At 35.9% G+C, this 19,028-nt stretch overlaps 2 protein-coding genes across 7 annotated transcripts; one reads left to right on the top strand and one right to left on the bottom strand.

Annotated features, from left to right (window-relative positions):
• The first annotated feature begins 256 nt into the window (after positions 1–256).
• On the top strand, positions 257–6,086 carry LOC103500170 (protein RDM16). 4 transcript variants are annotated; one of them, XR_539988.3, is made up of 7 exons: positions 257–1,214; positions 2,741–3,025; positions 3,172–3,621; positions 3,720–3,914; positions 3,998–4,155; positions 4,370–5,729; positions 5,833–6,086. XR_539988.3 is itself a non-coding variant. In XM_051091351.1 (7 exons), exons 1-7 carry the CDS (start codon positions 1,162–1,164, stop codon positions 5,241–5,243), a joined length of 1,938 nt encoding a protein of 645 aa, XP_050947308.1. In that variant the 5' UTR covers positions 272–1,161; the 3' UTR covers positions 5,244–5,784. The 4 variants fall into 4 exon arrangements, 3 of the variants coding, with proteins under 3 accessions (XP_008461606.2, XP_050947308.1, XP_050947309.1); XM_051091351.1 differs by lacking the exon at positions 5,833–6,086 and having other exon boundaries at positions 272–1,214; positions 2,741–2,824; positions 2,902–3,025; positions 4,370–5,784; XM_008463384.3 differs by lacking the exon at positions 5,833–6,086 and having other exon boundaries at positions 4,370–5,784.
• A 1,860-nt stretch (positions 6,087–7,946) lies between these two features.
• On the bottom strand, positions 7,947–17,221 carry LOC103500169 (SAC3 family protein A). 3 transcript variants are annotated; one of them, XM_008463383.3, is made up of 14 exons: positions 16,577–17,206; positions 15,709–15,830; positions 14,964–15,612; positions 13,944–14,369; positions 13,330–13,431; positions 12,824–12,921; positions 11,763–11,946; positions 11,090–11,575; positions 10,819–10,959; positions 10,658–10,717; positions 10,283–10,413; positions 9,608–9,741; positions 9,274–9,503; positions 7,947–8,448 (listed from the first exon to the last, which is right to left on the bottom strand). In XM_008463383.3, the coding sequence occupies exons 1-14, from the start codon at positions 16,631–16,633 to the stop codon at positions 8,347–8,349; spliced, it is 2,922 nt and encodes a 973-aa protein (XP_008461605.2). In that variant the 5' UTR covers positions 16,634–17,206; the 3' UTR covers positions 7,947–8,346. The 3 variants fall into 3 exon arrangements, 2 of the variants coding, with proteins under 2 accessions (XP_008461605.2, XP_008461604.2); XM_008463382.3 differs by having other exon boundaries at positions 14,964–15,830; positions 16,577–17,221; XR_007824454.1 differs by lacking the exons at positions 7,947–8,448; positions 10,283–10,413 and having other exon boundaries at positions 9,354–9,503; positions 14,964–15,830; positions 16,577–17,207.
• Positions 17,222–19,028: the final 1,807 nt, after the last annotated feature.

The raw sequence follows: 19,028 nt of genomic DNA, 5'->3' as shown, positions 1-19,028 counted from the left end.
GGATAATTTATTTTGATAACTAACAAGGATTAAAAAATAAAAACTCATTTAGATTGATTTTTTAAACGATTATAAACATCTAAATAGTGGATTCATATTGATTTTTGGATGGATACAATAATCACTCATCTTTTCCAACAAATGGAGTGGTGGTGGACAAAGATTATGGATGCCACGGTTCAAAAATCACAAATACAATAATATAATAACAAACCGGTTCACAAGAACCGCTAAAACCCGTCATGATAAACGTGAGCCGCAATTGCGCTGCCCATCGGCCCGGACGAACTCTCTCACTCATCAGGAGAGTAGATAGAGCGAAACCCTAGAGAGAGAGGAAGGCGAAGAAGAAGAAGAAGAAAAAGAGGAATAAATTCAAGTTCAGAGCCTTTGGAGCCCTGGAAATGGATAGGGTTTCCGAGAAGGAGAAATCAAGCAAGCGTTCTCGAGAAGAACGCGATCGAGACCACAAGCATCGAAGTCGGGATACCGAGGATAAGCATTTATCCAAGGATGAAAAGCATCGTGAGTCCGATCGCCACCATCGCCGGCGACACCATCGATCGGACCGTGATTCGAAGCGCGAGCGTTCGCATGAGCCTCGTGAACACAAACATCGGCGTGATAGGTCTCCTGATGAGCGTGAAGGCTCCCAAGACCGCGATTTTAAGCGGGAAAGGTCTTATGAACTTAGGGAGGAGAGAGAAAGAAGTAGGGATAGGGATTCGTCTAAGCGAGAGAAGTCGAATGAACCTAGAGGATTGAGAGAAGGCAGCGAAGAGCGTGGCAAGCTTCGTGAGGTGAGGCGCGAGGAATCAGACAATGAGCGTGAACGGGAAGGGTCGTTCGAGCCAATTCAGAATTCCGTACGTTCAAACAAGAGGAAGGAGAGGGGAGGAAGTGAGGATAGGTTTGATGGCGGGGAGAAGAGGGCTAGGGCTTCGGAAGTTGGGAATGAAGTGAATGGAGCTGAGATGGACGAGAAAAAGGAGCGGAGGAGATTTGCTGACGGTGAAAAAGACGATGGAGCAAACTTGAGTGGTAGGGCAAGGAGGGACCGGAAGCGGTTTGAGGATCGAGTGAAGGAAGAAGATAATGGTGGAAATGTTGATGAGAAGCATGCGAAAGTGATTGAATACAAGTCCAAAGGAGACGTGGGGGATGGGAAAGTTCAGTTTGGAGGCACCACTGATGAAAAAAGGTCACTGGGGAATGTAAGTTTCATTTTGCATATGCTGTGTTTTATTGTAATGAATTACACCAATATAATTTTTTCGTACAGCATTGTCATCAGTTTGTAGAACCGATAATTGTTCACTAGCGTTCACTAGAACCTGTTTGTCGACCATTTCGTTATAAAACACTCTTTCCCCCCTGTTAGTTTCTTTCTACGTTGTCTAAATTTTAATATATAAACCAAGTTTTGAAAACTAAAAAATTGCTGTTTTTTAGAATTTGACTGAGAATTCAAATGTTTTCTCGGGATGATGAAAATCTTGATTAAGAATTTGTGAGAAAAATACAATCTCAAAAAACCGAATGTTTATCAAATGGGCTCTAGCAATCAAGTTCTGCCATATATAATTGGCATTGTGTTTTACTATTATACATTTCATTTGGCAATTTATCCTAGTATCACTTTGTTTTCAATCATCAATGGTGGGGAAAGCGTTTCTTGTTTATGAAAAATGGAACCAAGTACATTTGAGGAGACTTCCAGAATTACTGTATCTCTTAGGAATTTCCTTGCTGACGAATGACTTCACACTTCTTTGCTACTTTCTGTTGTTTCTCCCCCTTAGGCTTATGTCACTACTTGGGCTGGGCCCGCTCTAACATCCCTTATAATTGATGTCCTCGCTTGGCATTTCTTTCTTTCCTCCCTTTCTGGCAGGATATAATTAATCCTTATCTTCTTGAATTGACAGGATATTTGTATGTACATATGTGTGTATATACATACATATATATATATATATATATATATAATGTGATTGTGTAGGTCCTTTAGGGTGTCCTCATTTGTTTTTTGTTCCTTCAATAAAGCGGTATCTTTTATAATATGTATATATACATAAATTTATGTGAACGTCATTGTGTGACCTCTAGGCTTGAAATTTTCTTTTTGAGAAGTAATTTTCATGTGAGTAGACTCATATCTCTATAAACGTTATGAAGCCTAAGAATTGTCAGTGCTAGGATGTGTACTATTCATGGGATCTTGAATTTTTTTTAGCTGTGGACAAATTATATTCTCAAGTCTTGTTGTAATATGGTGCTGTTCATAGATGGGTATAAGCTCAAGATTTTTTTTTTTGATTATGTTATGCTAATTAAGTCACCAAAATGGATTTTGTAAGTTTAAGCTTTATGGTGATTGTATTCTGTTTTGAACAATTTATGTCCAAGTCAGGACATTTATTCATTCTTTGTTATATTAATCATCTTGGCAATTTTCTAGCCATTAGTTTTGAAGTGGGAGTGAGTTTGAGTGTTATTTGACATTTGTTGGGTGTAAGAGCTGACATATTTTGTAATTTTGTAAACTGTTTGGTTTATAACGGCCCGTCTGGTTCAAGGTTCCTTATAGTGATTCGTACCTTCTTTGCATCTGTATTTTTAATCTGTATACATGGGTTAATTCTATAATATCGAGGAAACTCTTCCATGATTATGATGCCTTTGGCTAGTGCTAGACTGCTAGTAATGAACTTAATGAACTAAAGTCATAATCATGCAGGGATCTATGGTGGAACCTACCGATATACCATCAGCAAGTGTGCCCCAGAATTTGTTACATCCTAGTCCTTTCCTTCCTATCAAGGTATCTTCAATTTCTACCACAAATGAAAATAAGGGAGTTAGTATTACCAGATCTCATGAGGTTCATGGAAAATCTAGTACAGATGGGACATCCTCAACTGCTGGGAAAAGTGGAAATCTCTCTCTTGATGCTTTAGCAAAAGCTAAGAAAGCTTTACAGATGCAGAAAGAATTAGCGGAGAAGTTGAAGAAAATTCCCCTGGTAAGTTAGGCAACAGAGATACTTCGATCCATGTTAGCTATTTTCCCCGCACTTTGATGTTGGTTTTACATATACATGGATGCATATGTGCATGTGTGTATTCGGTTTTTCTTCTGTGTATCAACTGTTACTATTTGATCTTATAGATGAAGAAGGTTGGGGGTTCAAGTTCTGCTAATAGCTCAGTTGTGAAATTGGAGGAGAAAGCTAAACCTCCCACTGGTGTATTGGGTCAACTGTCAACTACCAATGATGCTACAACTCTTTCAACTGGGGTGGTGTCTAGTTCGTCGACATTCCCTTCTGCTGCCAATGCTCTTGATGGTGGTATGAATGTTCCTGCTGGCCTTACCTCTATACCCCATATTGAAGCTGTCAAGCGAGCTCAGGAGCTTGCTGCCAGGATGGGATTTCGCCAGGATCCAGAGTTTGCTCCTCTTATAAATTTGTTTCCAGGGAACATAGCAACTGATGTTGCTGTTCCACAGAAGCCAACCAAGGTCCCTGTTCTTCGTCTTGACGCACTTGGTAGGGAAATTGACGAACAAGGAAATGTTGTCAATATAACCAAACCCAGCAACCTTAGCACTCTTAAGGTTTGGAATGAACTTGCATCTCTTTTGGAGATTTTCTTTTCTTTTATTAACATTGAATTTTGAATGGATTGACCTTGTATACATTTCTAACTTCGCAGGTTAACATCAACAAGCAAAAAAAGGATGCATTTCAGATCCTTAAACCTGAACTTGATGTGGATCCAGATTCAAACCCTCATTTTGATGAGAGAATGGGTATAAATAAAACTAAACTGCTGAGGCCAAAGAGAATGAGTTTCCAGTTTGTTGAGGAAGGGAAATGGTCGAAGGAGGCCGAAACCTTAAAATTGAGGGTAATTATAGTTTCTTTCATAGTTGTCTTTGGTAAAAGAATGCCTGATTACTGATTTTAAAAAAAATCTTTTATTTCCGTTAGAGTAAATTTGGAGAGGCACAAGCCAAAGAACGAAAAGAAAAGCAGGCACAGTTGGCCAAGGCAAAGGCTGCACCTGATATAAATCCAAATTTGATTGAGGTATCAGAGAGAGTGGTGAAGGAAAAAACAAAAGACCCGATTCCTGAAATTGAGTGGTGGTAAGCGGATATTTTCTATTATGGTCTTTCTTGAACTGTCTTATTTTATTTTTTTATGTAAAAATTTGTAAGCTAAGAGTTAAGCGAACTGTATCCTTTTCCCGTTCTCTTGCAAAGTCATTTTAATTTTCTAGCATTTTGTTAATTTTTAGCTTTTAAGGGGATGGCTTTGGATATTCAATTCTGATATACAATTTTTTTAAAAAATATCTAGGGATGTCCCACTTTTGCATTCCAGCACATATGAGGGTTTGGGAGATGGTTTTGTGGCCGATGACAAATTAAGGAAGGACAAGATTACCATATATGTGGAGCATCCTCGTCCTATCGAACCTCCTGCCGAGCCAGCTCCTCCCCCTCCTCAACCCCTAAAGCTAACAAAGAAGGAGCAGAAAAAACTCCGTACACAGCGTCGTCTAGCAAAGGAGAAAGATAGACAGGAAATGATTAGACAAGGCCTGATAGAACCACCTAAACCGAAAGTTAAAATGAGCAATTTAATGAAAGTTCTTGGCTCCGAAGCAACCCAAGATCCCACTAAACTTGAGAAAGAGATTCGTGCTGCAGCTGCTGAGAGGGAGCAAGCTCACATAGATCGAAATATTGCAAGAAAACTTACCCCTGCAGAGCGCCGTGAGAAGAAAGAACGTAAACTATTTGATGATTCAAATTCACTTGAGACATTTGTGTCTGTTTACAAGATCAACGATCTATCACACCCACAGGCCCGGTTTAAAGTTGACGTTAATGCTAGAGAGAACCGATTGACAGGGTGTGCTGTGATATGCGATGGCATCAGTGTTCTGGTTGTTGAAGGGGGAAGCAAGTCCATCAAGAGGTACGCAAAACTTATGCTCAGGCGTATAAACTGGGCTGCTTCTGTGAAAGAGGAGGAAGAGGAGGAAACTGACGATAAGCCCGTTAACAAATGTTCATTGGTATGGCAAGGAAGTGTTGCCAAATCTAGCTTCAATAGATTTTCTATCCAGGAGTGCATGACTGAGGCAGCTGCTAGGAAGATTTTCGCTGATGCTGGTGTTGGTCATTACTGGGATTTTGCCGTTAACTTTTCCGATGATCAAATATAATTCAACTTCTTCAGTGTTAGTTGATGCGACTTGCTGATGATTTGCTTCAGTGTCTTGTATGGTCAAGAAGCAAGAAATGCAAAAATGTTAAAAGCAAATATATCATCACGGTATTGCCAGTCTTACCCGTTTCTATTAATTGGTTAGGTGGGAAGATTTCATTATGTTCCGACTGACCTTTCCGACAAGTTCCTGGGAATTTTGCGGATTTCATGAGTTGCAATCGACATCTATATGGGAAATATGTTTGTAGTAGTTGGTGATCAGTTGGTATCGCCCAAGACCATCTTCAAGAAACGGGTATTGTGTCCAATATTCGTCTTATAGTCTTCATTTCCTTGTAGTTCTTTTTTATAGAATCTAGAGTTGTGTCTCTTTTCTTTTCTCCACCTTCATAACTGAGGAGGAATATTTGACAAATCCACTCCGTTGGGTTAGTTAAATGAAGGAAGGTGGCATTAAATAACTTTCTACTCAAACAAAAAGGTACCCTTCTTTTTATTATAATTAAACTACTAATTTCCGTAGGGTAATTGTGAAACTCTCTGGTTCTTCCTTGTTTTATCTTCTTGTTTCTTTTCAATTGTAGGTTCATAGGAGATTTGAACCCATGACGAAAAAGCTCTGACCCAATTGAATTTCATCGGTTGAGTTTGTGATTAAGGGTCAAATGCTTTTCATTTTAGTAAAATTTTACATCGGTTCCTGGATTTTCAAATGATTATAAACACATTCTAGCTGAAAGTGTTTTGAAGTATATCTTTTTCGAGGTTTGGTTCGTTCTATAATGCTTTTGAAGTTTGTGTCGGATCAATAAAACATTTCATTTCAAGTGCTTCTCTATCCTTCTTTTTGCTTTTATACATTGAAATTTTCTGGACTCATATACTGACGGTAACTATTTGGGTTCCCCTTTGGTAACTGTCTTTGGTTTTTTGCTTTTTCCAACTTCTTACTCCTTGTTTTTATATTTTCTATTTTAACATTTTAGTTCTTAACCAATTTTCAAAAACTAAAACCTATTTTTAGAAACATACGGTTTTCAAAAGTTAGCTTTGATTTCGGAAATATTTCTAAAATGTAGACACTTAAACATAAAAATCAGTAGTTTGAAATCAAGTTATTTTCTTTCCATTTCTTATAATGATTTGAGTATTAACCAAATTCAAAAGTAAAAACTGAGTGATATATATATATAGGGGAGGCTTTTTAAATATAGAAAAATGGGTTGAATTACTTTTAGGTGTAGCAAAACTTTCTACATTTTTTACCATTCAAGTTGATAGAAGATAGAAGTCTGTCAGGGATTCAATTCATACAAGTGTATATCACTGATGGTAAAGCTTATCATATCTGTTTGTGATGGAAATTGATAGAAATCTTCTAATGAGTAGAGGTTAATAGTAGTTTTTCGGTGATAGAAACTTATAGCAGTTTATTATTGATATACTATCGGTAACATAAAGTTTTCAATAAATAGTTTTGACGGTTTTTCTATTTGTCAAAATTTCTTAATATGCGTGTATATGTATATTAAATTTTCTAAACTTAAAAAAAAAAAAAAACTTGGTAAAATGTACTTGATAAACTATGAAGCATGAAGAACTAAAATAAGGTTAAGTTTTTATTTATTTATTATTCTTTTTGTTCAATATATACGCATTTATAGAATTGGTTTTCTTTCTGATGGCAGGTTTCTCTAAGCAATAAATAAATTTAAATTTTCACACTTTTATTGTATTTATTTATTGTGAAAAATCGTGCTAATAAAGAAGCTTGGTTTTCATTGTGTTTCAACTTTCATTTACTAATGATGTTCTTAAAGTCCAATTGATTTTAAAGGAAATGAAACTCAATTGATCAATTCGAGCCTGATCTATTTAAAGCAAGAACTCATTCAACCCTACCCACCTACGGTTTGAGCTTTTATTGGTTCAAGCAAGAACTCATTTTCTTAGGATAGGGGACTGGATCCCTTTCAGTGGAATAGGAAACCACCCCTGGCTCTCAAAATTCACTTAACTTTGTTAGTTGGTTACGTTATTTGTCACATATAAATTTTGTCAACAAGTTTGGCTGTTATTTGTATGTTTTTCAGGACAGAGTCTTGGGTTTAAATCTCAACTTCAAATTTTTGTGTTAGAAAAATGTATCTTAAGAGGGCTACTTCACCCATTAATTTGTATCTCGACTTTCATTAAATGGCTCCGTTATCTAATTGTGATTTTGGTATAACGATTGAGAATGTGAGTTTTCCCTATAATTATCAACGAGGAATTCTTAAAATTATGGTAGGTTCGTACCATTCAATAAATAAATATAATCTAATTTCTGAGCACATACTTTGCCATTAAATTTAGTAAAAAGGAATAATTTCATACAAACGTCATTCACTCTTTTTGCCCGTTCTTACTTTTCACTAATATGATAACACAAATTTGAAAATTAATTTGATCTAATTGATAGTACTTCACACAACATTTTTAAGCGATAGAATTTGTACAATCCGAACGAGCTTTAAACTACATATAGTAACAACAATTTTTTAATTACAAACACCATGCTTAATAACATTTCATATTTACTTCAATTACAGTTTTTTTTTAATGTCAAAACAAAAAATTCTAATCACGTGAGGTTCTGATGACAGCTTAAATTTCAAAATTTCAAAACAAAAAGAGCTCAATTTGAGGAGAAAAAGAATAATAGAAAAATTCTAATCACATAAGATCGTAATAGAAATATTAAGATACAATTTTACTTTTATTTCTATCCATCTTTGCTAATAATACCAATAAATAATGAACAATTTTGATTGATTCCTCAACAGAATGCTATTCTCTGCTACAATGTATTTTTAGCTTCCTTCCCCCATTTAAGCCCACATATATATTCATAGTTTCACTCAAATCTTAACACTGTACCTGTCCATCATCTTCTACATTGTTACAGTCGGGAGACCCGGAGTAATGTAATCTTCCTGTGAAAAGTTCGGTCGATATGAAGCATCCCTTGTGGTTTGTACATCAGCTTGTTGTGGACAGTAAAAGTGTCCAGTTTTTCTTACAAGCTAGGAACAACTAGATGCGGCTACTTCTTTCCTTTATGAGGATGTTCGTGTAAAGAAATCGTTGACAGCAAGATTCGCATCTCCATGAGCCACTGCATCATCGGGCTCTGGCATATACAGAGTTGTAGATGAAGCCTGCAAATGGGAAATCAATTCATCACATTCAAACATGAGATATGCCATTTTCATGTTCATGTTATAAACCACTTCCAGATAGTTCGAGATATATATGACACGTACATTTTCCAAATTATGCATCCCATTCACATCACCCATAAAACAAATTTTACCTGCATGAGCTAAAGTAACACCCCGATGTACTTTTAGCCAAAAGCAGACATGTTGACGATGATATACATACAATACATACGTATAGTCCAGGATAGCTAAGAAGAATCACTGTCTACGTGCTTGTACTTTTTTAACCAAATTATTCTTTTTAGTGACCCTTCCACTTAAAACTTAGAGCAAAGGGGAGATAGATATGGAAGAGAAGGAAATGCTCACTGGCATCTGACTTGAGAGGAATGTGATTTATCTGTCTTTTAATATCAACGAGTGTCGAGATCAGCTTGCATGCACCATGACTATTCTTCCAAGACAACCATTTAACCCTACTACATTTGGTTGCCAAGCTAACTTCTAGGATATTAAACCACATGAGTGTTCAATGGTAATCATGACTAAAGACCTTATCTTCTCCCAGCTCTTGACCAACAAGAAAATTCAAATAAGTGCATAACCTTACCTTAGGAGTTTTTGGACTTCAACAAGTCTCCATGCTTCTCAGTGGGATACTTTTAAATGCTTTCTAGGTTTTTCTTCTTAAAACAAACCAAGATGTATACAGTATTCTCTTCTAGTGGGCTTTTCTTGTAATTAGGCCCTTGGTTTTTCATTACACAAAAATAAACACGCGATTACTCCAAACGTAAATCATAGAGGTGAGAATGAACTTACTTTTGCATCAAGCTGCATCTCTCCATTACTATCTGTTATGAGGCAAGCTCCGTGCGCTTTCAACCATTCCGTGCATTCTTCTAATCCATCCATGTCCTTATCCTTAACTTCATCTCCAAATGAAGTCGAAAAGCCCAAGACCTGAGCAACGTAAGGAACAGGTAGAGAAGGGCGATATGATCGAGACATGCAATTTATGGCTTTGTAACGCATCTTTTCTGCATAGAGATCTGCAAGGAGGGGAAGAGAAATTAACAGCTTGTCCTTTAAATCAATTGCCATTTACCAGCATAACATTTCTCAATTAAGCAACTTTCATATATAAGAGACCCACCCATCAGACATGCATTTAAGTTGGGAGCTGCTTTGTACAGTCTGAAGAACTTGACATAATTTTCAGAGGTGACAGCGGCACGAACAGCGAGAGCATGGTTCACAGCTACATCCTTTTTTGCTTGATCTGACAACCTTTTCTCAGGAAAAGAAAATTCAACATCAAAATCAACTTTAGTCTCAAGGTTTGGAGCCAAGCGGAATACAAATAAAATTCTATAAGTTAAATCCACAAAAACTTAACCAGGAATCCATATTCAAGTAATAAACGTTAATAATTTTTAATACTACAGCAGCTATGTTTCGCTAAAAATATCAGTCACATGCTAACCAAATTTGGCCCGTGGTGGTGGTGGTGGGGTAGTGGGGTGGGGGGGGGGGGGGTACACTCTCAATCTAGAGACTTTAATTCACCCTTGTAGCAGCTAGTACGAGGAATGAATTAAAAACCGTAATTTGGCACACATCCTTGGTTAGAAGGGACAGCCACAAGGAATAATTTTTTAATGTTCACATAGTATTTTCGTGATCTGATTAGGGGAACTTAAATCCAGAGAAACCAGAAACAGTAAATATTCAAATTTTACTAGACAAGGGACTAATCTTTCATAATGCTAGATGCACCAATCAACAAAATAAAGAAACATACAAAAACAAGAAATGACTCCCCACCGACCTTGACATCAATGATAAAAGATCTCTTCTGTTGTTAGAGTGCAAGATCGCACAGAGTAAGTTATAAGCAGCAAATTCCATGTGGCATCCCTCTATTCCCTCAGCGTACAAAGTCTTTAGCTGTGATTGACACTGAAAGAACAGAAAATGGAGACTTGAAAGTTGAATCTTTCTAGACAAATCCCTTTTTGGATTCAAAAACTGTAAAAGATTTCCAAGATCATTGAAGAACAGAACTAAAATATTGGACTTTGAAATTAAACAGTGGATTGAAGTTATCCCTTTTAAAAAGTAAATAATAATTACAGTAATAATAGATAAAAAAGTAAATTGAACAGTGTATTCAATTTACTCCAGCAATTACATTTCCACAAACCTGATTATACTCGGGAAGGTCACCAACTTCTAAGGCTAATCGACCATGAGTCTCGTATACCTAAGACGTTTCACCAAATATCAAAATGGTTCCACATGACCATATAGTATTTTTTAGAAACAATACAATCTACAAACAGATAAGAGAGATGACAAATATACCTTCGCTGTTAGTTGATTCCGAATTCTCTGTACAGTTAAATCCTGACGAATGGATTTCAATTGATCACATTTATATAGATAATTCTTTTGAGACATTTTAACCATATTGAGAGCTTTTTCCAGAACTTCTTCGGGTCTTACCTGTAAAGTAAAGATCCAAAATGAACACCATATAAGTTCGTAGAAAAAAAAATTACCAGCTACTGTTTTCATTCCATCTCAATCATCATTGTCCTGAAAAACATATACATATATTAAAAATAATACTTACACTGCTCGGGTCAGGAGCAGAAGTAAGACGGAGATAACGTTTCTCAATTTCCTGGCAAGTCCCCTTAATGGTAAGAGCATCCCAGTCAATATCTTCAACAGCCCTGCCACCACCATTTTCCAGATTTTTTCCAATAACCAAAGCACTAGCCCTTCGAGTATACAAGCTTCCAATTCCAGCATTTTTAGGTTTGAAGTGATTATTTTCTCCGCGATGGCCATGCCCTTTATCAAAACGCTTGGATCGGTTTTCCCGTTTCTTTTTCTCTTCAGGCGAATTTGCAAGTGCCATGGCCCCAGAGTAGTATGCTGTCAAACTTTGCTCCTTATCACTATCACTTGATGGCCCGTCATTATCTGGTGGACTCCCATTGGCAACTCGCTGCTTCTTTGCTGGTCCTTGGGAAATTTTGCCCACAGTTCTCTGATCCCAGAGAGGAAATCTTGAGTTGCTCACATCCTTCATATCAGAATTTCCAGATAAAGTCTGCATGCGATTTCTAAAATCAATCAGCTCAAACTACTATTTAAGAAACAAAATTATAAATAAAACATTGATAAATTATAAACATTCCATATATCGAAAATGGCAACAAAGAGAAAAGATATCATATCCAGTGTAATAACGACAAGAATTACAGAACACCATAGGCAAGTAAGGAATGAACCTTTACCTTCTTTTCCCTTTCACTAACATTGGCCCACCCACCATATTTCGCAGCAGCACCATTATTATGAGGAGGAGGTGGTTCAGCTGGTTTTTCCACTGGTAAAGGCTCCCATCTACTCTTGGATCTTCTGCTTGGGCTTCTCCTGGACTTGGACAATGAAGAAATAGGAGTTGGAACCTGTAAATTGCTGCAAAAAGTTGAACCTAATATTATGTTTCCATATTGCAGAATACGAATGACAAATGGAAACTCAAATATTTACCATAAATGCAAAGAGAAAATTTGTAACTGATATCAGCACTGAAATTAAATTTTAGACCACTTGTACCTGAGAATTTCATTCAAAAGCAACCCTAAATATCTAATACCTACGGTAACAAAAATATACGGGTTAAATAACAATGTTCCATCCATTGATTGAGGAATGTGGAAACTCTCGTGTCCCTATCATATCCATATGTTTTAAAAGGTATACTTTTGGCTTAAAAGCTTCCAGCAGCGAGAGAGAGAACCCATGGTACAGCACATTTTTATTTCTTTGGGTTGTAAGAAGTATAGAAGAGCCACTTCCTTAGATGACGAGAGGGAAAAGAAACCATGATAAGCAGTCAACCCAAGATTCTGATAGGATTGGTATTAGGGCATAATAGTTTCTAGTTAGGAAATTAGTTATATTTGTAGGTTATAAATAGAGGGAGTGGATGAATGAAGACGAGGGTAATAATTGGTGAGTGAATTAGGGCTTGAGAGTGATCTCAAGGTAGGCTTGAGAGTGGTCTCAAGAAAGGAGGGTCTAAGTACCTCGAATTTCAGTTATCCTGTATATTCAATATATGCAAGTTCTATCAGATTCTTCGTGCGAATTGAAATTACTACAACTTCTATGCAATGATGATATAATATCATATAAAAAAGTAAAAACAGTTACTATTTCATATAACAAATGTTTTGTAGGGAGGCCAAAAAGGAGAGGACAAAATTTCATTAGATAACACATCAGGTAAGGCTGGATACATCAATTCAAAAAGCACCAACTTAGGCTTAGAGAGATGGGGAGTATGTACTCTGTATTAACTGCATCTGCACTTGGCAATGGGAACAGAGGCTCAACATCCCAGTCTTTCGTATAAAGCGTGCCATCAGCAGTTGCTTTTGTGATCATCTGAGATGAAAAGAAAGAGCTACTCAACCAAATGAAGACTAAAAGATCAATATGAAGAATAATAACAGGCACAAAAGGCAAAGGCAGCCAAATGAACCAATATTTAGATGCTCCCAAAGAAAAGATGGGTAACTGTGTAGCTCATACAATAAATAGTTTATGGGAAGCCACCAAAAAATGAACCTTAAAGCAGTATAATTATTTTAAAATTTATGGATAAAGGGTTAATTTTTTTTCAAAAACAGGATAATTGGCTAACGTACATTAGATGGAAAAAGTTGACACAAATGAATCAACTGAAAGATTAAGATAATGGCATACTTGATCGAAATTGAAGCTTGAAGATAATATATAAAAGTTCAGACAGTTATTATGCTTTTTGGAATAACTTCAATCAAAGTACAGTACCTCCTTTAAAACTGATTGACAAGATGTCATCAGCTTCTCATCTTTACATCGTGCCATAGCCCTCTCAACATAACCGCGCAATGATTTAGGGAACATTCCAGGCTGCAAGTAAAATATATATATTAAATATACATCTTACAATATAATAAAATCAAAGTCTTGTGGCAGGGATCTAGAACTCCAGTGTTAAGAAATAAAAAAAAAAAATCACATAACCCTTGAATGTATCTAGAACTCCGAGTTCACAATGCTCTCAGGTCTTGAAGATTTCTTACCTTTTTCTTTTATCATATTCAAAAGTATAAGTGGAATCATAGCTAAAACTCAGATAGGAAGCATTACGCTCTTGTAATTTCACTATTTTCTATTGTTCAGAAGAGCTTTGCTGTCTTTTATTTAGCACATGCAACACCAAACAGATGAAAAACACAAAGAATAGTCATTGGTGCCTATCTTTGGTTATAAGACTACTTAAAAAAGGCGTGAGGGCTGTTGAGTTTTGGATTAACATGTTGAAGATACATTACGTAGTTTAAGCACAACCAGTATATTGTTATAACCAATGGCTTAGTGCATTTATTTTCAGAAAGAAATTAGTAAAATGAGAAAAGAACCTTCAGCGCAGACTCTGTAGTATCATTGGACAATTCTTTTTCATTCGGCTTCGGCAACGAAACACTGACGTAAGCAGGTTGTACAGGGGCATCAGCTGTGGAGCTATCCTTACTGGTTTTTAGTATGCTTAAATTGGAAGCAATCCTAGGGTTTGTTGGAATCTGCAGCTTGGTCCTTCTAGCTTCTACAGGTGAAACAGATTGTGAGGGTAACTGATAACTCTGTGAAGCCAAATGAGCTGGATATTGTAAATTGGGCCCCTGGGGACCTGCACTTTTCTGTTGATCCTGAAAGCTATCATAAGAATTTTTTAAATCTAGAGGCTTTTCAAAGTGAGGTTGAGTAGCATTAGTAAGGTGCACTTGAGAATTTGGAGCCCCATGCTTCCAGTAACCATCATGATTACCACTACTTACAGCACCAGGCTGGAAAAAAGGGCAAAAGAATAATGGTTCAACTGACCAAATAACCTTTGCAGATATGATAAATATAGATAACCACATAGTTTAAGCATTGCCCGCAATAAATTGCAATGAAGGATACCAAGAAAGTAATCAACGTGAATGCAAATCATATAACTACTAAGAGCAGAAATTCGAGTTTCCAGAAGGAAAAAAAACAACAATTAGAAAAATAACAGGAACCATTGGCCAACTTTATATCAAACCATCAAAGTCAAAAATTAAATACGAGGGTCTACAGGAGACAGCATGCTTCAAGGTCCAAACAACTAAAGAGACCTAAAGAGAGGCATAAAAATAAAATTGAAAAAAAAAAAGAGAGGGAGCAGAAAGATAATATAGATCATTGTGGTTAAACTAACAGAACTAGTGGTAACAGAATCACCCACTTGGCCATCCTATCACGGCTCCACAGAGGCATGAAATATATGATCAAGATAGAACAAATAAACCTTGCATCAATTATAACACATATACACTAAGCAACATTAAACGATGTACATGCCCTTCCACAAGAAGTAATTCCAATCATGTACATGGTAGAAACGAAATTCAAACCTGAGCAGAAACCAGTTCAGATGAACCAGATTCTGGTCTCCATGATGGAGTATATGACGGTGGAGGAGGTTGGCTGTTTGGTGCAGGATAATTGGTTGAACCATGAGCCGGATACCCTGCATTAGCAATACTCGGAGTGGACAGTTTCTCAGTCCCAGGGGCACAGCTAACTTCTGTTTGACTATAGTAATCGGCCCACTGCTTGCATTGCTGCTGATACTGTAGAGAACTTGCATTTGTAGAAGTGGAACTGTAAGCTCCACTCGAATCAGGTGTGTACTGAGCATATTGATTAGGAACATAATTTCCATAATTGCCACCATTCCATGAGGTAGTCTGATTGCTATAGCTGCTAGTTGGGTAACCTCCAGCTGTCTGATAATCACCAGGATTGTAGTAAGTGGTTGAATAACTTGTAGACCCAGCATAAAACCCAGTATTTTGATATGAGGAAAGGGGCTGATAAGGAGCACCTGTGTTTTGATATGCTCCTACAGGCTGTGAATAAGAATGGTTGGGTTGTTGCTGATAGTTGTTATAGTAACCTTGGTAACCGGCATTTGCATAACCATAAGGATCGGTAGAATTGGAATATTGAGCATAGGCATTGTAATCTTGCGGCGCATTTGATGTCACAAAACTTGATGAACTACAAGCAACAGAAGACACGTTTAGACCATCTTGCACATTTCTTGCAGGTGGAAGCACTTGTTGATTATATTGGTAAGTGGAATTTGAGAGCAACCCATTCTCATTGGAACTGCCATCCACCTTGTGATTGGCCCATGTTATGGCTTCTGGAGCAGGTGTCAGAGGAAGATATGTTGATGTTGCAGCTGATTGATTTCCATCGCCAATGTGTTGGATCTGAAAAAAAAACATATTTTGTCAGCATTGCCCTCATACACAGAAATCCACGAGCTTGTAATCTAAATAACAATGGAGGTTGCAAAAATAGTGATTTGTGTCTTTGATTAACAACCAGCAATAAAATAAACATAACACGCATACATGAAATAAAATAATAGTCATATGCGAGGATAAGCCAAAATCACCGCTTGGTATGTTGAAACTTTTGTATACGCCACAAGTAAATAGAATCTTAATCATTCTAAGGTCCCAACATTTTTCTATCATCCCCAAATCTTCTGTGATTGTACCAGAATATAATCATATCCACACAAATTGGTTGGGGTGTTATACTAATTCAGACAGTCATGCCAAAAGAATGAAAAAATAAACAATATACTCGGCCACCTTTATTCGCCTTTTCTCAAATTGCATTTCCAACTATTGCAAATGCTTCTTCGTGCATAAGTACTTAGGTTCAAGTTCAACGGATCTCAAGGTAGAAAAGAAATAACATAAGAATCAATATAGAGCTAGAGAACAAAAAGAACGGGCCACGTTTCCATTACTCCTATGGGCATAACAACAGACTTTGTAAAATATCAAAACATAAAGCGGTTACACTTCCAACTTGCTGAATAGGCCAAGCACGTTTTGTTTCAACTTTCATATCCAGTTTAACTTCCAAGTAAACAACAAAGTTCAATACAAATAACACGCGATGTATAACATTTATACCCTATGTAATGAAATGGATATATTACCTCGAGCGAACTAGGTTGCGCTGGAACAAAGGTTTCAGTATTGCCGCCTTGATTCATCGTCAAATTAGCATCCCGGAGCGCAGCAAAAGCTTATAAGCAACGATTAAGGTTTGTAATTTAGTGTAACCAATTGTTTCTACCGCAAAGATGCAAAACCCTAACGGACTCGCAAAAATTATGCCAAAATCAAGTCCCCAATCATTCCTGAAGTGTATAACAATGAAAAATCGAGCACTAAACGCAGTAACTTTCTCGTACCGGATTCAGTCGATCAGAAATCGATTAAAGAAATCCGGGAACAAAATTTCGAGGAGATCAGAGCGAAAAAAAGAAAAAGAAAAAAGAAAATTAAAACAGCGCAAAAACAAAACAAACTAATTTTTCTAATTGCAAAACGATAAGAAAGTACAAGAATCTCGAAGAATTCCAACTGCAAATCAGTGGCAAGGAACACAGAAAAGAGGATGAATTCGAACTGAAGCCTAATCGGGAGAGGGAGGGAGATTCAGGAAAGCGAGAACGAGATTTTTGGGATTGGAAGAGCATAAGAGGATTGATTATTTTTAGTTTCGACTTCTTTTGCCCTTTTCTGTTTTCTACTACAAAATTTTCCTTTTACGTCTTTTTAATTTCGTAAAATGCTTCGACTAATTTATTTATATGAACAGTTGTACGAGTCAATTCTGCTTAAATCTTATTTTACTTCCAATACCTTTATCTATTTTGATCATAAAATTTTAAAATGTCTCTTTTAGTCTTTAATCTTTCAACTTTAAAAAAAAAAAATTTGTCTAAAAACTTTTAAGATTATAGATTTTAGGCCCTTCCCTTCGGTTAACTCTTTAACGAAACTGCTTTTCTTGTGATTCAAGTGATTATTTTTATTTTTTCTAATTTTTTATTTTATGATTCATTAGGGAAATGTTATCCTATTTCATAATTTAGTTTATACATACTTTATATTTATTTTATTTTTATAGTTTATTTTAGCTTGCCATTGAGGTTAAAATCAATAAGAGAGTTTTATTTTATATTTTTTATGCTACTCAATGTGTTGTTATTATGATTTGTTCTGAGATTTCAATTCGAAAATAAAATAAGTACTTAATGGGGAGTTGAAGGGAATACGAGAAATATAAAATTCGTTTTCAATTTTGGTTTATTTAATGTTAAGGGTATTCTAATGGCACACACCAAAATAATTTTTTTAAAAAAGTTCGAAAACCAAAATAGACATTTTTAAAAGTTTAGGGACATACAAAGTTTGGGGATTAAAATATAATTTTAACCTATTTTTTATTATTAATAATAAGTTTTGCAATTTGCATGATTGTCTTTGATTACTTAAGAAAATTATTTAAGTGGACAAAACTATGAAAAGAGAATATACATAAATTTATGGGACATTTTTAAATATAGTAAAATAAATTTAAATATTTACAACATATAACAAATTTTTGGATTCTATGAATGATAGACTTCTATTAGAGTCTATCAATATGACTGATAGAAGCATATAGTGTCTATTATTGTTATAATCTATATTTTTTTATATATTTTGTAAATATTTTGTCAAATTTGTCATTTTTGTCAATTCTCATATATTTATTATATCAAAATATTACCGCTTATCGCCAATAGAAAATTTATGTCATATTAATATTTTCAGTGAGCCTAGCATCCTTCGAGATATAGATAGATGTATCTCCCTTATATAAATTTTCTTTCTTTGGTTAAATTTGATTCCTTTCCGATCCAATACCTAAAAATGTTTGTAATGATGATGAATCGAGCACATGCCATTTATTTCTTCTTTTTTGTTTCAATGGATTTTTGCAATCTTTTTAAAATTATTATTTTTATTTCTCATCAACAATATATCGCATCCAAATTAATTTTTCTCTTTGGAAATTCAAATGAGGGACTAGTCTTTAACGATACCATTAAGGGTTGAGGGGTGTGCCCTTATATAGATAGATATATCTCCCACCGAGATATCATTTATCCATACAGGTTATAACATGTGTCAACAATAATTTATAAAAGTAGATAGACAAAAGAGTGGTCGACAGGACAGAACCCTTGTATGACATATGATCTCTTTAGAATCTTTCTTTTTGAAAATAAAAGATTACGATAAAATTTGGGTGGGACAGGACCCCCACTTATCCTTATCTCTTTGTAATCTGAAAAGATACTTGTAAAAGCTAAAATACAAACAAACAAAGCACAATTACAAATGGACAAAATACAATTATACAAACAAAGAAAAACTGAAATGATATGTCTGTCAGTATCTTCAAGTCTCTTTTGGTAATTTCTTCTTTGAAGAAGGTGATGTCACCCGACTTTATCTGAATGGTCGGGATTGGTCTCACCATGCGACAACTGCAAATTCTATGAGATAGAATACATCCAAGGACTTACTCTCGGCTTCTCCACCATCAACTGC

Source organism: Cucumis melo, chromosome 10 (assembly GCF_025177605.1).
Source record: "Cucumis melo cultivar AY chromosome 10, USDA_Cmelo_AY_1.0, whole genome shotgun sequence".
NCBI lineage: Eukaryota > Viridiplantae > Streptophyta > Magnoliopsida > Cucurbitales > Cucurbitaceae > Cucumis > Cucumis melo.
The sequence above is the reverse complement of the archived record's forward strand: the minus strand, read 5'-3'. Positions and strand labels throughout refer to the sequence as shown.